At 45.7% G+C, this 17,400-nt stretch overlaps 3 protein-coding genes across 3 annotated transcripts in view; 2 read left to right on the plus strand and 1 right to left on the minus strand.

Annotated features, from left to right (window-relative positions):
* T265_04705 (hypothetical protein) overlaps positions 1-7,819 on the plus strand; it is a gene marked incomplete at both ends in the record, with an annotated part of 39,227 nt that extends 31,408 nt beyond the window's left edge. The window contains one exon of the mRNA XM_009169509.1: positions 7,715-7,819. Within this exon, the coding sequence (XP_009167773.1) occupies positions 7,715-7,819 (105 nt within the window). The remainder of the gene's footprint in view (positions 1-7,714) is intronic.
* Positions 1-17,400, minus strand: part of T265_04706 (hypothetical protein) — a gene marked incomplete at both ends in the record, with an annotated part of 78,602 nt that overhangs the window by 51,852 nt on the left and 9,350 nt on the right. The window contains 4 exons of the mRNA XM_009169510.1: positions 4,845-4,918; positions 9,857-9,947; positions 10,501-10,578; positions 15,279-15,352. Of these exons, the coding sequence (XP_009167774.1) occupies positions 4,845-4,918; positions 9,857-9,947; positions 10,501-10,578; positions 15,279-15,352 (317 nt within the window). The remainder of the gene's footprint in view (positions 1-4,844; positions 4,919-9,856; positions 9,948-10,500; positions 10,579-15,278; positions 15,353-17,400) is intronic.
* Positions 9,560-17,400, plus strand: part of T265_04707 (hypothetical protein) — a gene marked incomplete at both ends in the record, with an annotated part of 16,841 nt that continues 9,000 nt past the window's right edge. The window contains one exon of the mRNA XM_009169511.1: positions 9,560-9,686. Within this exon, the coding sequence (XP_009167775.1) occupies positions 9,560-9,686 (127 nt within the window). The remainder of the gene's footprint in view (positions 9,687-17,400) is intronic.

The following is a 17,400-nucleotide window of genomic DNA, read 5'->3' on the forward strand; positions in this document are numbered from 1 at the left end:
TATATATATATACATATATATATATCACAATCACCAGCATTTTAAATTGGAAACAGCAAGAGAAGGAACTATAGTCATAAATAACTCAAAGAGATGGGTTCCATTCGATCGCTTCGTCTGTTTTAAAACACAGCAAAATCAAAGATTTTGTGATGCAAAGGGATTCTGTAAAAACCACAAGCAGCCAACTTGCAAGAAAGACATCTAAGGTCAACACGTGAATGAAATTTCACAACTTAGACGCGACAGTCGTGGTGGAGTGCCTCGTCCCCCAACACAACTGCTTTTTTAGGATGCAGACTGAGATTTACAGTCCCCCAACACAACTGCTTTTTTAGGATGCAGACTACATGAGATTTACACTGGCTGGTGTTGGTAGACCACACAGCAGAGCTTTAAACCTCAAACGCTGTGCCGGAGCTCGACATAGTTCAGTGGTTGAAGCGCCAACTTACGGACCGACCCCTGTCTGGCTTGAGCAACCTGGTAGTATCTGAGTCCTCGTGCCTGATTCAGGTGACATGGGAGCTAGTGACCGAGACGGTGTTAGGGTTGAACGATTGTTGTTAAAACCTATGCCAAATCCACGATATAAGGAATTCAGCGAGGGCTTCCAGATCTCTTCCATGGAAACTCTTTCAAAAATGGCCTCTTCCTCGAAGTATCCTCTGCTGGAAACGTGATACACCCTTCGACGAAACAGAAGGGGTCTATTTATGAAAATGGTTTTTACAGATAGTGATGGCTACACAACAGGGCATCAGTTTCCCAACTGACTGACATCAGATATGTCCACAGAGTGCTGAAAGTCGGTACGACAGATCTCAAGCGATACAAAGGCAATCTCGAGCGCAAATTTCCGGCAGAGACAGAAGCAACACACCGAAACCCAGCAAACCGGGGATACCAAGAAGGTTTTAACGTATCTTGACAATGACACAGTCGTGTAGCACGCAAACGTCAACACAACGCACGTGATTTTTCATTCTGTATGTTGAATAAAGTTTACTGTGTGAGATATAGGGGATCAATCACCTTCACACTGATGCTCTTCCACCGATACGCAGCCCACATACAACCATGAAGTTTCAAGATAATATGCCAGCTAAGCACCAGTATGCCTTCCAGGATGAGGTCCCCGCGACCTCATCTGTGCTTGACTGGAGAAGTTGCAATAAGTGGCGGCCAATCGATATCAGTGACGTTCGTGCCATTAGTTTCTTTCCAGATTGTCTGATTGAGCGATTGGAGGTGTAGGCACCTAAGAATTCTTGAATTAGACGAACCTCAGGGTTGTACAGCAGTGAAGGGTGTGTGTCAACACAGATGTTGTTGTCCTTGATGAGCACAGTGAGCATGCAGGTGACTCTAGTTTCAAAAACGGTGTGCAGCACATGATGATGGAAACTTCTTGACTGGAGACTTTCTGTGACCCGAACCGTAGGATTTTGGTTTGTCTGCTATTAAATGGGTGATCCTTACCAACTCAATAGGTAAGCATATGCACTTGGTGAGGAGAAAACGCACCATCGTATGCTAAAGAAATAGAGGTCCAATCATTCAACTAGCTAGGAAATTACGGGTTGCCACGTGTAGTGTTACTTCCATCTGGGAATTCCCAATCGCACAGTGTTCATTTGTCACAGCAAGCCTGGGAGCAACAAATGTAATTGTGCTCTGCCGGGGACAAACATCATAAACGTAGTGTAGCTGTCCAAGACCGAACAAACATTGGAGGGTGGGATGAGTCACGGGTAAACAAATCCAGAGACCGGAAATGTCAAAAAGGCATTACCATCACATCAGACTGGACGTAATGTGGGCTGAATAAAACCAGACTTATGGGCCCTACTAATAGGGATGTAGGATAATGATATCCTGAAAATGATTGCTAGTGTAGTGAAAACGACGTTCAGAGAGAATGCAGCAGACATAGGGGACACATTACATTCCAATGAAGCGATCAGCAAAAGTGGACAAAAACTGGTTTGCCCCCCCCCCACGGACGTTTCCCGTTATCTATTTAGTCTGCAAATAACGATTTGCCGAGAAAAACAAGCACCGAATAATGTACAAAAGGAACTATTACACAATCGACGGAGGGGATACTCCAGCAGAGTGGGACAAAAGTTGAGTGATTGACTGGCGTCTGCCGTATCATTCAAGGATGAAAACAGAGAAGCATCCCGAGAAGCATGTTGATTTCAGGTGAGCGACAATAATAATCATTCAACTGTAACAGCCTTCCGGTGCCAAGCTGCCATGCCACCCGAAGAAAGCACGAGGGCTGGGATACTGGCAGATTGCGCAGACCTAGACAGGGAAAGTCGAGAAGCGGAAGTCGGGTTCGAACCACGGACCATCCGGTCAGTAAATAGGCGCTCAAACCACCTGAGCCATCTCGCCTCAAGGTTAGTAGTCGGATGTGAGCTAAACGATCGATTGAGAAGCAGAATAGGCGGTGGGCTGGATAGTTGTTCTGATTCTTATCCAATTCATCTTCATGTCCCTGTTACATCATTTCAGCTCATAACCATCAACTCCAAGGTAGGCCAATGGATTTGCGTGCTGCAATGCTTACGATGTTTAGTTTGTGTTAGGTGAAATTCCACACCGATATCGCTTTACAGTTAGGCGCTGCTACGGCTGAAAAGCCTATCCCGCAAAAAATTGGCCAAAAGTTTGGGCCACTTGCTGGTCCGGCATCAAGGCGAGCTCTGATTGGTCGAAATCCTGTACCCAACAGCGGACCAGTATTGGCCGAATGCCGGCTGCCAATGTCGCATCGCTGTACAGGTGTTTTTGACCTGGGTTTTGGCGTTAATATACGGTGTGTACTTTTGATGACTGTTTTTCACAGGGTCGTGAGATGGCCCAAGTGGTTGGAGCGCGAATTTACTGACCGGAAGGTCCGTGGTTCGAATCCGACCTCCGCCACTCGACTTCCCCTGTCTAGGCTTGGGCAACCTGGCAGTATCCGAGCCCTCGTGCTTCCTTTGGGTGGCATGGAGGCTAGGCACCGGAAGGGTGCTACAGCTGAACGCCCTGGCATCTGCGGTTTTGTACCTGTCTGCAACAGGTACCGCGTTGAATAACGCTCGTGACAAGAACCAAAATTCATGCATCGAAACTTTTCCAGTTACAAATGGACCGGGCTTCTCAGCTGCTTTCACTGATCGCAAAAGCCCCGAATTCAAGGAAATTTATTTCAGCTGTGGCTTTTAGTGGTTAAACCTTTGCTGATGATGATACCTGCATCGAAAGTACAAAAATTGGTTTCTTTCAATTTAGGGACGGCGCAAAATCAGATTCTCATCAACTCAATAGGTAAGCATATGCACTTGATAGAAAGAAAACGCACCATCGTATGTCTAGAAATAGAGGTGCAATCATTCAACTAGCTAGGAAATTACGGGTTGCCACGTGTAGTGTTGCTTCCATCAAAGGTATGAACCCTGGCCTTGGGGACTCAGGCTTATCAGAAGTTTTCGATAGTTGACACTAACCACATCCCGGTTTCACTACCTCTCCACCAACGCCGAATGAAAACGCCCCTACAATATGGGAACTGAGCGCAGTGAAAAAAACATTACTGACTAGGAAAGTTATCCGTGGTATTCAAAGCCGATTGATTCAAGTCGATTGTGCCCAAAATCATATCGAAGGGCTTCAGACATGCGTCAACTTCACTTCAAATCACCGTGTTTGGTATGTGGCGATCCAAGAGATCCATGGAGTCGGTCCAATCACAAACTAGAGACAGTCACCATTTGATTAAAATGAGGATCAACACCGAACATGAATCTACCGGGCACCACTGCTCCAGTACATTTTGCCGTGTGCTGAGAATAGCTCAACGTCATCCGATCAAACAAGTTCAGATGCCGGTATTTTCACTAAGCACTGGTGGTTGTCGGATGAACTCTTTGACAGGCTTGAGTTGTGCATGAGAAGTAAGTTTTTCCACAAGTTAAGACAACTGCGGATCATGGTCCACTGACAACAGCTGATCTTTGTTCGGGATCCCGTTTGTGCAGGGTTCCGCGCTACCTGAGCTACCAACATTTTCCTCTATAGAAAACCACTGCTCTAGTGTATTTCGCCGTGTGCTGAGGATAGCTCAACGTCATCCGGTCAGACAAGGTCAGATGCCGGTGTTTTCACTTAGCACTGGTGGTTGTCGGATGAACTCTTTGACAGGCTTGAGTTGTGTAAACATGAGAAGTTTTTCCACAAGTTAAGACAACTGCGGATCATGGTCCACTGACAACAGCTGATCTTTGTTCGGGATCCCGTTTGTGCAGGGTTCTTCATAGAGGGGAATAAACGTCAGAACTGAAGATAGCCGAAAATTCCATAAAATTATTAATTTCGGGAAGGGATTTCTCCAAAGACGGGGCGGTGTGGCAACAAATCATTTCGAGGAAAACGATTCGCCCTGACAGAATACGATAAAAAACACTGACTCAGACTACTTGGTACTTTTAGTGAGTCCATGAGTTCGATGCATCCACACGCTATGAATTGGAGACTTACGAACTCTTTCCATCGAGCTTTACAGTGGATAACCAAGTCAAGCAAAGAAAGAACCAGTCCAGCATTGCTCCACTTAGGGGTCCAAACCACATACCGACAAGTAGATTATACGCTGGATATCAGTTTTCGAGATGGGCGGTTGGCTAGACTCGATTCCGAGTTAAGGTTTTTCCCCCCAAACACCGGTTCTGGAAAAGAGTAGGCCAACAATGCACGTGGAATCTGAACCATTACAACAGATTATTGGTTTACTACCCACTAAGCAGTACCAAGCAGAAATCAATACGATATAGTGACCTCTAACTTACCATGACAAAGCTTCTTCCTTGAGTATCAATTCGTCTCGAGTCAACACAAGTGTGAATTCCGTTTTGTCGTGGTTCTATGATACAGAAGAATAAGGAACCTTCGGTAAGACTGAAAAAACATACGATCAATGATTCTGTTGTTATCGAATGACGAATGAGTTTGGAAAAGTCCCACCAAAAACGAATGAATAAGAACAGATTTACACTGAGAGGTGGACGGAAGAATACACGAATACAAGTTTAAAAGTAATGGATGTTTCTGCCGTAAGACGGAGTACAGGAATACTGTATTGCAGCATCCAGTGGGAACAATTTGAAGGAAAAGACCCACGACATCCGGATGAAACACGATTCTACAGCGACGTGCCCGAACAATCAACAATGTAGTTTACGAACTATTGTGCCATCTAAGTTCCTGATTGGGGGAGCGGGGCTGTGGGCCGATAATATCTCTCCATCCTGATGCTTGGAAAACAATTAAGGTCATTCAGAGTAAAGATGTGAACCGGCAGGTTGTACCGGTGGAATACAGTTACCTCCTGTCTAGATGTACCACAATACTCTTCGACAGTCCACGACCAGTTTCGCCTTTCCTGAGGCACATCAGGTAGGCGCAGTTCCCGAGTTTCCGTCAACCATCAGTCCATCGAATACTCTGCATGCTGAGAAGATACACATGGGATCCGTTCAGTTCTTTTTCATTGCACTGGTACCCCCACTCGTTTGGCCTATCCTAGGTCAATCTCCTCCAGTTACAGCAGAAACAACGGTTCAAGGATGCTACGCAAAGCTACGATCAAAATCTACGGTGTTCTGATGTTGTTGTTGTTTTCGTTTTTTTTTGTTTTCACTTCCTTACCCTCGAGCATCAACGACCTAATGCCGGTATCTGTATAACCTCGAGCATCAACGACCTAATGCGCGGTATCTGTGATCAAATTGTTGTGACCGTAGCACAGAAATTGATACGCAACACGTACCACAAAAACAGAGCAATGTCGAATCAGTGGATAATTTTGGCCGTATGCCCGAAAACAAAGATAACTGATGAATTTTTCACGAGATACACATTAACCAATTGATCCCACAAACACATTGCATAATAGTGCGAACTGTGTTAGATTCCCATGACACAATATAACCGCCGTCTGCTGCCCCGATGACTCTGATTGACTGCCATTTAGTGGTCGCAGAAATGCTCATCATTATCATCGAGGTGAAGAACTCAGTAGTAGGTACTGGTGATTGACTGCCACACAGTTATAAGAATGCCAAGGAAAGAGTAGAAAGAAAGGGGAAGGGCGGAAATTTATTCCAAAACAGCCTAACATTCGTATAGAAAATGACTGAGAACTAGGTACGCACATCTTGGAACAGCAATTGGAAACACACACCTGACTGTGCGAACTGATGGTCATCAAACAATGTCGTTCGGATTGCCAAGTCTACCGGTCTTTTGCAGATGTAATTTCGAGAGCAAGAACTTCGACACCATGGTAACGTCAATGAAAAAGTGAACAGAGAGGCAGCCTTACCAAATTCCCCTAGTTGTAAGGACACCTTCGGACCGTTCACTGTAAGCTCTCACACGATTAGAAGTGCGGGGAAAACAGAGCACCTCAGAGTCACCAATCTTTGACCAAGAACTGACTTATCTATGGGGTCAGAGGCTGTTTTGAAGTCGAGGAAAACCGCGGCATGTACGACATCGGAGATGCGATCAATCCCAACCCCACCTGAGTGAAATCCTACATGTTGCTTTCAGACATCTCTCACATGCCGGGTTTAGACATCACAATACCAGTGCAAACAGTAGCTGTGTTACGGCACGAGTTTGGCTGATATCTCTATGGGTACAACAATACCAGAGGGAATGATTAGCCTCCTGCTGTCTGGAGCGCGTTCTTGGTCCCAAATAGGATTAAACAAGCAAGTTAGACAGAACACAAAGGTGCATCACGGTCTACAAGTGCAGCTAGAGAAAGGTCATCTAGCCTTTCGAGGAAAGAAGCATATGAGTGGTTCATCAGTGGGGGCGAGATAGCTCAGTGGTTCGAGCGCGAATTTATTGGCCAGAAGGTCCGTGGTTCGAACCCGACCTCTGCCTCTCGACTTCCCCTTTCTGGGCTTGGGCAACCTGGCAGTATCCCTGCCCTCGTGCTTTCTACGGGTGGCCTGGCAGATAGGCACGGAAGGGTGCTATGGCTAAACAAATAGACTAATGACAGTCTCGGTAAAACTAAAGTGATCTTCATAGAGAGAATTCTTTCTGGCCTTTTCTATCACTAGGGGAATTGACTGGAGAGAAGTGGAGTTGTACGTCAGCCACTGAAATCAGAAGGAGATTAGGAGTTGAATGAAGCCAATTAGACTAACCGCAATATGACGACGATTAGAGACTGGCGAAATTGAATAGAACCAAAAGTTCTTCAACAATAAAGGACCGTAAGTGGCAGTGTTATTTATTCGGTTTCGATTGGTGTAGCGACTGCCAGCCTACTAAGTTGTATCGTCATCAACTAGAATTTGTTGTACAAAAAGTCAATCAACCCGAGTGTGTTCAATCGACCAAATCGCCATTGTACCAGCATTGAGTAGTGGCCTACCTGCGCATTCTACAATCACGAAAATCCAGACAGCCGGATACGCTTCAACTGAACTGAATTAATCATCAATCGACTAGTGTGGTCGTGGACCAACCAAGATGACAACGCACACAAGTGGCCATCCAGAACGAAAATGTTTGCGGAGGCATCATACCACACCAATGCTTGGAAGTACTCACCGGCATGGCAACCAGTGATGATGGTGTTGTATCTATTCTCGTGTACTCAATTATTAATATACCATTTCCCTTTTATCTTCCTCAGTGCTATTCCGGTACGTCTCTATCCTGCACTGCTCGTTACCATAACCTGGGGCGGTCCGAACCACCGTACGTATGTGTATTGTTCATCGTGGTCAAACTAAACTGAACAGGAGTCACATTTACCATGTATATGGATGAAGGTTCAAAAGAAGCGAAATCGAGTTGGTGCTAAGCTGGCACTCATGAGTGGAATAAAACAATAAGTTTAAATAAACTGTCGCTTCGAACTGTGAAATGGTGAATCCACTTGCTAAGGTCGCCCGGATTTTGTTCGGAGAGTTGCAGGCTAAGACAAAGAACTTTCAATGCATCATATCTCGCTGAGCGAGATGATTCGAGTGGTTGGAGAGCGAATTTACGGACCAGAAGGTTCGTGGTTCGAACCTGACCTCGGCCTCTCGACGTCCCCTGTATAGGCTTGGACAACCTGGCAGTAACCCAACCCTCGTGATTCTTTTGGGTGGCATGGCAGCTAGACACCGAAGGGGTGTTACAGCTGAACGATTATTATCTTGCTGCGCAAACATCCAGATAACCTTCGAGTGACCACCCCCTGTCTGGAGAAAGTCTCCAAAATATGGATTCACTCTTTGTAAAGCTTGTCAACAGCGAAGTCTTGAACTCCGATGACCACACGTGTAAGGCTAACGCGTTAATAATGCTCTACATCTAACTGGGTTAACATCGCTGGACTTGGCTGACGTATTTTGTTTGCATAACAGCTTGAACGATGATCTAGCTACTGCCTTGCTTGCGTCAACTAGCGACCAACCCACTGGAAATACTCGGTTACAAACGCCTTGAAAGCAGCAGGAGAACCTGCGAATATACACGCGACTGGTCGTGGGCATTGTTAGATTCGTATATGCAACTAACAAGGAGTTTTACAAAACTCAGATGAAACGCATTGCGTCTGCTTAAATCCTGGACAAAAGCGGTCCCGAAAGCCAAGTTGTCAGCCAGCCAAAACCACTAATGACATGTGAAAGGTTGGATTAGGCCAGATGGACTGGTACCAGCCAGTCCAAACGGCCCGACATACGGAAATCTAATGTAGAATCATAGCTAACAACATTATGCCGTCGGAATTCATAGAAATGACGATTCAGCGGGTGGAATGTTCAAAATAGAAGAAAAGAGAAATACAGGAAACGAATAACGTTTCCAACGACAGTGGTGACCTCAGTACGTCCGAAACTGAGGCCAAGTTCAAAGAGAGAATAGCTCAAGGTTATCGAACATGTTGAAAGACGACTAATAAAGAGAAAAAGAACCACAAAGTGGGAGAGCGTGAAAATCAATTGATCCTTTTCTTTCAGTTGCGTTCGTTAACTCGTCAATAAAACTACTTCTGGATTGATTTTAACTTCATATTCCGGCGCATTCAAGTCTGAAGTCGAGGAATATGGAGGAAATTGAGGAGATGAGGCTAACAGTATACTACTTAGCTGAATTCCTACTATAGGAGACTCGCAGGGTGTCAAAATATCGATAGCTCGGACTCACTTACTCCCCATCGGTCTATTCAACAAGCTTGGTATTGGGTTTGCAATGCTTTACCGCCGGCCGATTGGATATAATCAGCGTGAAGTGCATATCGCTAACGGAGCGAGAAGAAAAACGAGAAATCTGCACTCTGATTAAATAACCAGGTTAGAGACACTCGTTTAAAATCACCACAAACTCTAACAGGGGAGAGGGGAGAAACAATTCCAATCACCCACTGATATGCCAGACTACGTTGCTTGCGAAGCTCCTTTAACAGATCGACAGTTGATGGAAGACATAATGTCAATCGTGTGTAACACCCATAGCGGTTTTCATGCTCACGCAGATTTCGAAAACGATGATGGAAAAAAAGCGACAGTTCTGGCGCCGCTCCACGGTCACCAGTACGGCGGGTGATGGTTGCGTAATCACGTGGGCACATGGACGCGTAGACTGCATTCGTTTGCACACTTTCGGAATGCCAGGTATGTGGAAGCTGTACACCGTGGTTGCGAAATTCCTCTGTTTGTACAGCTGGCCAGCATTTTCTGTCTGGTGCCGCTCCCACAGGATTTAAGACAACAATATAACAAGTGACAATACATATGACGGTCTGAGACCGTCAACAGACAGTCAGTCATCACCCCAGACTCACTTGGACTGACACTGATTCCCTTGTCAATCCGGAAACTTGCAAAAGGGTGGACAGAAGGCGGTTGATCGCATCGGGGGATTTGAGAAAAACGCTTGAATAGAAAGAGCAAGAATGAGCATCCAAGTTTTAGAGGGGGGGAACCACTTGTGTAACATACACTGTTAGGACAGAAATAACCGGTGTGGTAAACGGACAAGTGAGCATAGGAATGTCCATCTCCAAGAAAGAGTTCGGGGCCCACTCCCACCGTTGCCTTCCATAAAGACATACCGATGTTACCTATCTGCTTTCTAAGGAAACTAAATTGCTCGGCTGTACGCAGTTTGTTACAAACATACATTTAATTGTTCTCAAATAGCTCTCCTCACAAGCCACCAGTTGTGTGCGACCAACCCGAATGTCCAATAACCCCTCTTCTCTCTTAAGGGGACGGCTTCGAAAGAGCTAAGTGGCCTAAAACTGCGGTCCAGCGGATGAAAGAATGATGAGTAAATACTAAAAATCTGTTCACCAAGTTGCCAAATCGATGGAAACTGATCACCTTTGTCGGACAATGAACCGTCACCCACCCAAGCCTCGTAGCCTGTCAACGATTACGACTAAGCAAACACGACAAAGAGTTGGCAGAGTATCCAAGGACTTACTTTAGCCGATGTTCCATGACTGAGTCCCCAGCAGGTCCGACCACCTCGTCATCAGTTCTCTCAGGTTGAGCACCAGTGCTGCAACAAATGAAACAAAAATTCTATTCAGCCCACTCATATCGAAAGGAATTTGTCATTGGATCGAAGGCGAACACAGTGTACAACACACGGGGACTTCAGTTTGAAGTACTCACCAAGTGGCCGCTTGGAGGTCTTTAGATTTCTTCCGGTCTAACGGGAGAAACACAGGGAAACGGTTGACCACTTAAAGATGTGATATGGTCAGTTGAAACAAAGCAAATCAGAGAAAACTAGCTAGTGAGTCTTACCCTTGTTACCCGGCACGAAATAATCAAAATGCATGAGGGCAAGTAAGTAGGCGGAAGAGCTCGGATTGCACAACTAAACAACCAGAAACATGATCCACAGGGTTAGACATCAGTTTGTCAAGGGATGGATAAACGAGTTTGCCTACATCAGACAGAAACGAACCAATAGAACGAAGGCGAGATTGCTGTAAGAAAAGGATAATCGACTATCAGCTCAGTCGCTTAACCAAAATCTCAAGGTTCAACCGTATTCAGGGTCTAAATGTACGCAAAAAACCTCTTAGGAAAGAGACAAAGTCACGTTAGACCGGTAAGGTCAAACATTGACACTCCATGGAGGCCCCACCGATCGAAGTCTAACCAAGCACCTGTTGCGGTGATTGTATCTAAGCTATGCAGTCAAACGCTTCGCAAATCAGACAACAAAAAAGGAGATAGTCTTGGACAGTACTATGAGCCAATGCATGTAATCGAATGCCTTCGATCGAGACTTAGCAGGCAAAACAACGTTGAGGATACCGCAACTGTTGAACAGGTTTCACTCAATATCTAACGAATAACTACGTCACCCAGAAGGAATAAGCAGAGGTCGCGTTCCGTAGCGTTCCGGTACGTTGTGCAGTGAGGCTGAGGGAACGTATGAAGTATGTGGACAACATGAGGACGTTCGTTCACTTCCAAAGCAGTCCAACCATTCTGGCAACTTCTGCCCAAGCTGTAATTGGTTATTTTCACAAAGCACGCCACAGGCAGCTAAACAAGGTGAACCGGATAGAAAGTATATACCAGTTGGCAGAAGATGTCAGCATACCGGCGTAAGGGATGGTACAGATGGTACAGAAAATACAAAGAAGACGTCCGATGTACCTCCACAAGGTGGATATGGACTGTGCAGCTCTTTACACCAGCTCGGTTAGGAGCGGTACATATACCGGAGCTCAATCAAACTCACAAATTATCCTTCAGAGACAACTAAATTGGGGTAAATAGTCACACATCACATGATTGACCTTACGCTACAGCTGCACTATAGGCTATACACAGCGTAGACTTGAGTTTAAGTAAGTGATTCCATAAACTGTAGTACATTAATTTCAGCCGAATGGCCTGCAGACTGAAGTTTCTACAAACGGACCTACGTAACCTAGCGGATAACGTGGTGAGTCTGCTTTTTTGAACCCGAGTCACACCGCTGTCGAACTCATCTTTCGTCGATAAGAGACATGAAAAAATACACTAAAAGTGCTCCCCTAGGCTTGACAAGATCAGCGCAAAGGGATTAGCACGTCTGAAATTACCAAGAAAAATCCCAAATCTTCCGGGTGTGCCAAACAGGAAGTCATGAAATACAAGAGTAAATGAAAAATTGTCCACCCAGTCGGGCACAAAAAGCAATCATGCAGCAAGAAGGGCAACTTTCACATAACAAACACTTCCCTGTGCACCGATGAGCACGTTCGATGGGACCGGAGGCTGAATCCGTTGACGGTTTGTCCGTTCGTCTGCGGGATTACTAAGCAAGGGAGTCGTACCATGCTGTATCAACGTCAGAGGGATAATGTCATTTTTTCATCTGAAGCTAGTATGCCAAACACTTTTCTGAACAATTCTTGAAATTGAGGACTGAATGTCACTCAGAGGTGAGTAATGTGCGACTTGGTGGAAAGGGATGAACGAGACTAAGAAAGGCCTGAAAGTTGTTGGTGTGACCAACCAGGTAGGATACGATCATCACCAAATTTCGTGCACTTGGCTGGATACGTAGAAAGATACGATCCTCGGCCAATATCAGGAACACTCCTGCTGTAACACTCTATCGGTACCTAACTACAATGCCGCCAGAACAAAGTACGAGGACTGGGATACTGCCAGGCTACCCAAGCCTAGACAGGGGAGGTCTAGAGGCAGGGGTCGGTTCGGATCCATGGACCTTCTGGTCAGTAAATTCACGCTCTAACCACAGGGCCATCTTGCTGTCAGATTGTATCCGAAAAGTCCGAATAAGCGCTTAGAGGTAACACTAGTGTTTGTGAGAGGCTAGCACCAGGATCCTATCTTCCTCCAACTACGTACCGAAAACACCAAACCGGTTGTGGTTCGATTTGACTATAAAGTAGTTCTGTGTTATAGGGTTCATCAGTTGCTCGTAAACGGACTATAGGGGGCAGAGTAACTGAAACAAAAGCGTTCTTTGGTTCGCTTGGTAACACAACCTCAATTCAGCAGCTGATTCTACTCAATTCGCCACAGGCAACTCCTCCAGATCAGTTCAGTTTGTTCGCCTGGACTTTGAAGCACTTCGGTAGGAAATAAGATTGGTTAATCCTAATTCGGCCCTTCAAAGAAAAGCAAGAAAACCCACAAAGAACACGTTCCACCCATCATTTGCCTCTCCCACCCCCGGCCCACTATGCTGTAAATTAATTGATTTTTCGGTACACGGCTGACGAAATAAAAGTGAGCTGTTGACCCTTCGGGAGCTTTGCCCACTTGCTATAATTCCCCTGGGACAAACGCTGAAAAAATTGCCTTGATTGGTAGGCAAAACTGTTAGGAAGCCTACCACCCAAAAGTCTCAAGCTACACTTTGAATGACATACCAAATACGCCCTCTCGATGCGCGGCTGCCATACCACCTGCAGAGAACCCGAGGGCTGAGAAGCGCCAGAGTTGAGTTTGAACCGCGGACAATGAGCAAGTTCGCACCTTAGACACTGAGCTACCTCAAGCTCGGGTTTTGTCAGTATCGCTCAGATATCGTTTATTTTCTCAAAACAGTCGACCACAAGTGAAGCGAGCTTTTAACTCACGGCACTTGTTATTGGATTCTTGGGAGTAGTTAACTGCAATCACAATAAAAATCGTTCAGCTGTAACACCCTATCAGGGCCTAGCTGCCATGCCACCCGGAGAAAGCACGAGAGCTGAGATACTGCCATGTTGCCCAAGCCTAGACAGGAGCAGTCCAACCAAACTGCTGACCGATGGTAAGCGAAAGTTAACTAAGCAAAGCAAGCGCAGGTTGAAAGAACTGCTTTACTATGGAAGGATAGCACTCTACTCGTGATAACTACGAGGTGATGACATATTCACCGTTGTACGATCCAGCTTGGTCAAAGTGAAGCATGTATTAGTTGACGCCATGAGAATGCCCCCGGTCAAAAAAACAGTTTATTATTAGAGCAAAGTTCATAAAATCAATTCGGACATTCAGTTTTAATGAACCTAATGAGTTAATTGAATGAACCACTTCGTGGTGTACACACTCTCCTTTCATCAGCCCTACCGTACGTGGGCGAGCAAGAACCGTGGCTGCAAAGATCGAAGCAGGCACATTTTGTTGTACACGTCCCCAGTGACTTTTTGAAACGTGTTGCATGCAGCTGATAAAAAGCTATGTCAACTAATGTTGTTATATGTGCGGCCCAATGGGAAATCCACTTTCGAAAAAAAACTTATCCCGTGCTCCGACCCACTGATCATACAAGCTTTCTGGAGAAAGCACTCGCGTGAATCTATGAGACATTGGAAGTAATCTCGTGCGCTTACCCAAAATAGTGAAAAAATGGTCTGCTTATACGATGATTTATTCAAACAAGAAAATGAGCTTTAAACCAAATTTTAAGTTCGAATAGCAACCCTCATGAGGGTTTCTGAATTCCATCTGAAAAGTTTCCGTTAACAAAATCTATCATCATATTTAGAGACAGTCAAAAACCGTGAGCCAGTTCTGCGGAGCTCCTCACACGAGTTCGATTGCGGTCACACTTAGCTCGGCAAGTCTTTGTAACTAGAAGTTATTTACCAACTACAGATGGATATGGGATTGGATAGGGGTTTCCCCAGTGTTCTAGTTTCGAAAAGCGTTCACCTGAAACACACTTTTGGTGCCCACCTCCGTGCCTTCCGAAATAAGCACGAGGGTTGCGATACTGCCAGGTTGCCCAAGCCTAGACAGGGGAAGTCGAGAGGCAGGAGTCGGGTTCAAGCAACGGACCTTCCGGTCGGTAAATTCACTATGTCATCTCGCCTAGTTTAGAGCATCGAGCCTGTATGATTGTTCAATAGTTAAGGTGCGTATTTACTGACCAGAAGGTCCATGGATCGAACACGACCTCACCATCTCGACTGCTCATGTCTAGGCTTTGTCAAACTGGCAGTGTCTCTGCCTCCGTGCTTCCTACGAGTGGCGCGGCAGCTAGCACCGAAAGAGTGCTACAGCTGGATTTCTTCATTCACCGGTTTGGGACAGAATCATGGGGAAAGTGCGAGCATGGAAACAGGGACCTGACGAACTCACTCGAACTGACGTGGTCTCCAATCATCTTGACATCTGAATCTTTGTGTGGAGCAAGGATGAGAACATTGTCACTCTGGCACTTTTCACATAAATAGTAGAGAAAGAAGAGCCTAAATGTTTGGAGGGGTTGATGGATTGAAACGAGCTTACTTTGCCTGATCGGTATGTAATTCCTCAGCTGCTCGTGGATAACAGGCGGGCAGTAGAAATAAATCATTCCCTATCTAGCAAATTAGACGAGAAGAGTATTTGTCACCAGTACCTCTGTGAGAAAAAAGAAAGATGCATCGTCTTCCAGGCCCAATTTGGTGGCCAGCTGAAGAAAATCGGTAGAGTTATGGGGACGAATCTAAGAAGAGTAGGTAATGACCGAATTGGTGAATACCTTTTTGTCATACTCGTAAATTTCACCACTGGGAATCCAAATTGATACAGGTTTTGTGGCACGGCGTGTGGGTTTCGTGGACATCGGTATGATACAGTCAGAGTTCTGCTGCCAATCCCAAGTATGCGCTAAGCAGATTCAGGCAACGTCTAAAATGGAAAAGACATGTGCGAATAAACTCAAGCTCTTGGATTTCGAAGTAGTTGAAGCAATAAACACCGTCGGATCGGGATATTCGGTGTTACATCTTCTTATTCTCAGACCGGACACTGTTGTACTGTGCCTAGATGAGATATCTAGCAGTGTATTCGAAACCTGTGTCGGTGGAACTACACTAGGATGGAAACCAATTTAAGGAAAAGCCAACCTTGTAGTATCCGACTGAAACGAGTGAATATCAGACCAGAGCTAATGCCACTGGCAAACTGATGCGGAGTAAGTTCATGTTCTCGTTGTGATTTAAAGAGTCTACTAAACTGACCGCGACTGGGTCCTCCGACTGTAAGTCGCCTGATCATTTACTTCACTTTGGTCAGAACTGCAGTGAGAACCCAATGAACCAGTGTGGCTCGAATGACAGCGACTCTGTTGTAAGCAGCTCAGTACGATGCATTGGATGACAGTAACCGTTCTCAAGTTATCCACCCCCAAACGCATTAAGTTGTTTTGAGGCCACAAAAATAAACCTATGGGCTAGCCAGATATGAATTGACACAACAGAATTAGGAACGGCATACAGGATCTTGTTTTCAGTGCCAACCACCCTCTAGAATAGTGCTTGGTTGAAGACGCCGAAAGAAAATATTGGCTAGCGATATCAGTTTCTCTTCAAATTGTTTGGCGGTGTTGCGAACGTGAGCACCTGGTTTGTGTGTGGTATGATGGCACAATGATCCCTTTCCCCAACTCTGCTCCTTCAATTGCAAGACTTCAGTGTACCGCAGTAAATCATTACAGATAACCCTTCGGGACCTTCGAAAACTATTAAACCCTAGCTACCGCTGAGTAAATTTACTTCTTACATTACTTTATGAAGGCGTCCTCTTCCGGACGAGGATGTCCCAGATCGCAACAGCACATACAGAGCGATCGGCGGCAAGGTCCGAGCACAGCGTTCCACTGCTTGACCCTGTAGGCCACCTTCTGACCAAGTAGCTTATCGTCGGCTTGAACGCAGACAGCCAGGTTTCCAGCTGTCATCTGATAAAACAACATCACTCTGAGCATGTCAGTGAAAACACAGAGAATATGGACCGTTCCGAGTTGAACTGGTGAAGATATGTCTCAGCCACTGCATTCTGGGTCGCTGGATTAACTTGATAAGATGGAGTACGTTATTATGACGGTCCCTGATACCACCCATAGATATTTTGTCGTTCCAACGTACTTTGGGTATCCTTAGAAGATTAACGGTTCGGAGAGGCGTAGGCAAGTACGGATCGGAATGTCATAGTAAATACACGGAGATTGGTCCGAAGTCTGATTTCAGAGTGTTTACATAGAGTGATGAAAAGCTGTGTGAACGTCTCCCTGGTGTTTTCGATGACCATTGAAGAGGATGATGGGGTCCAGATACTTGAAGGAATCAAGTTGGCTTGTGGGTTGTCGGTTAATATTGACCGGGCTAGACTGAACGTTCAAGCCCGCGGCGAAGAACCCGATTTTTTTAGGGTTAATCTCCGGCCCAGCCAACGAAGCACAGTGGCCGACAGGATCAGGTATAGAAAAAAGTCGTTCAGCTGTAGCACCATTCCGGCGCCTAACTGCCATGCCACCCGAAGGTTGCACGAGGGCTGGGATAGTGCCAGGTCGTCCAAGCCTAGACAGGGAAAGTCGAGAGTCCGAGGTCGGGTTCGAACCACGGACCTTCCGGTCATTAAATTCGCG

Source organism: Opisthorchis viverrini, assembly GCF_000715545.1.
Source record: "Opisthorchis viverrini unplaced genomic scaffold opera_v5_81, whole genome shotgun sequence".
NCBI lineage: Eukaryota > Metazoa > Platyhelminthes > Trematoda > Opisthorchiida > Opisthorchiidae > Opisthorchis > Opisthorchis viverrini.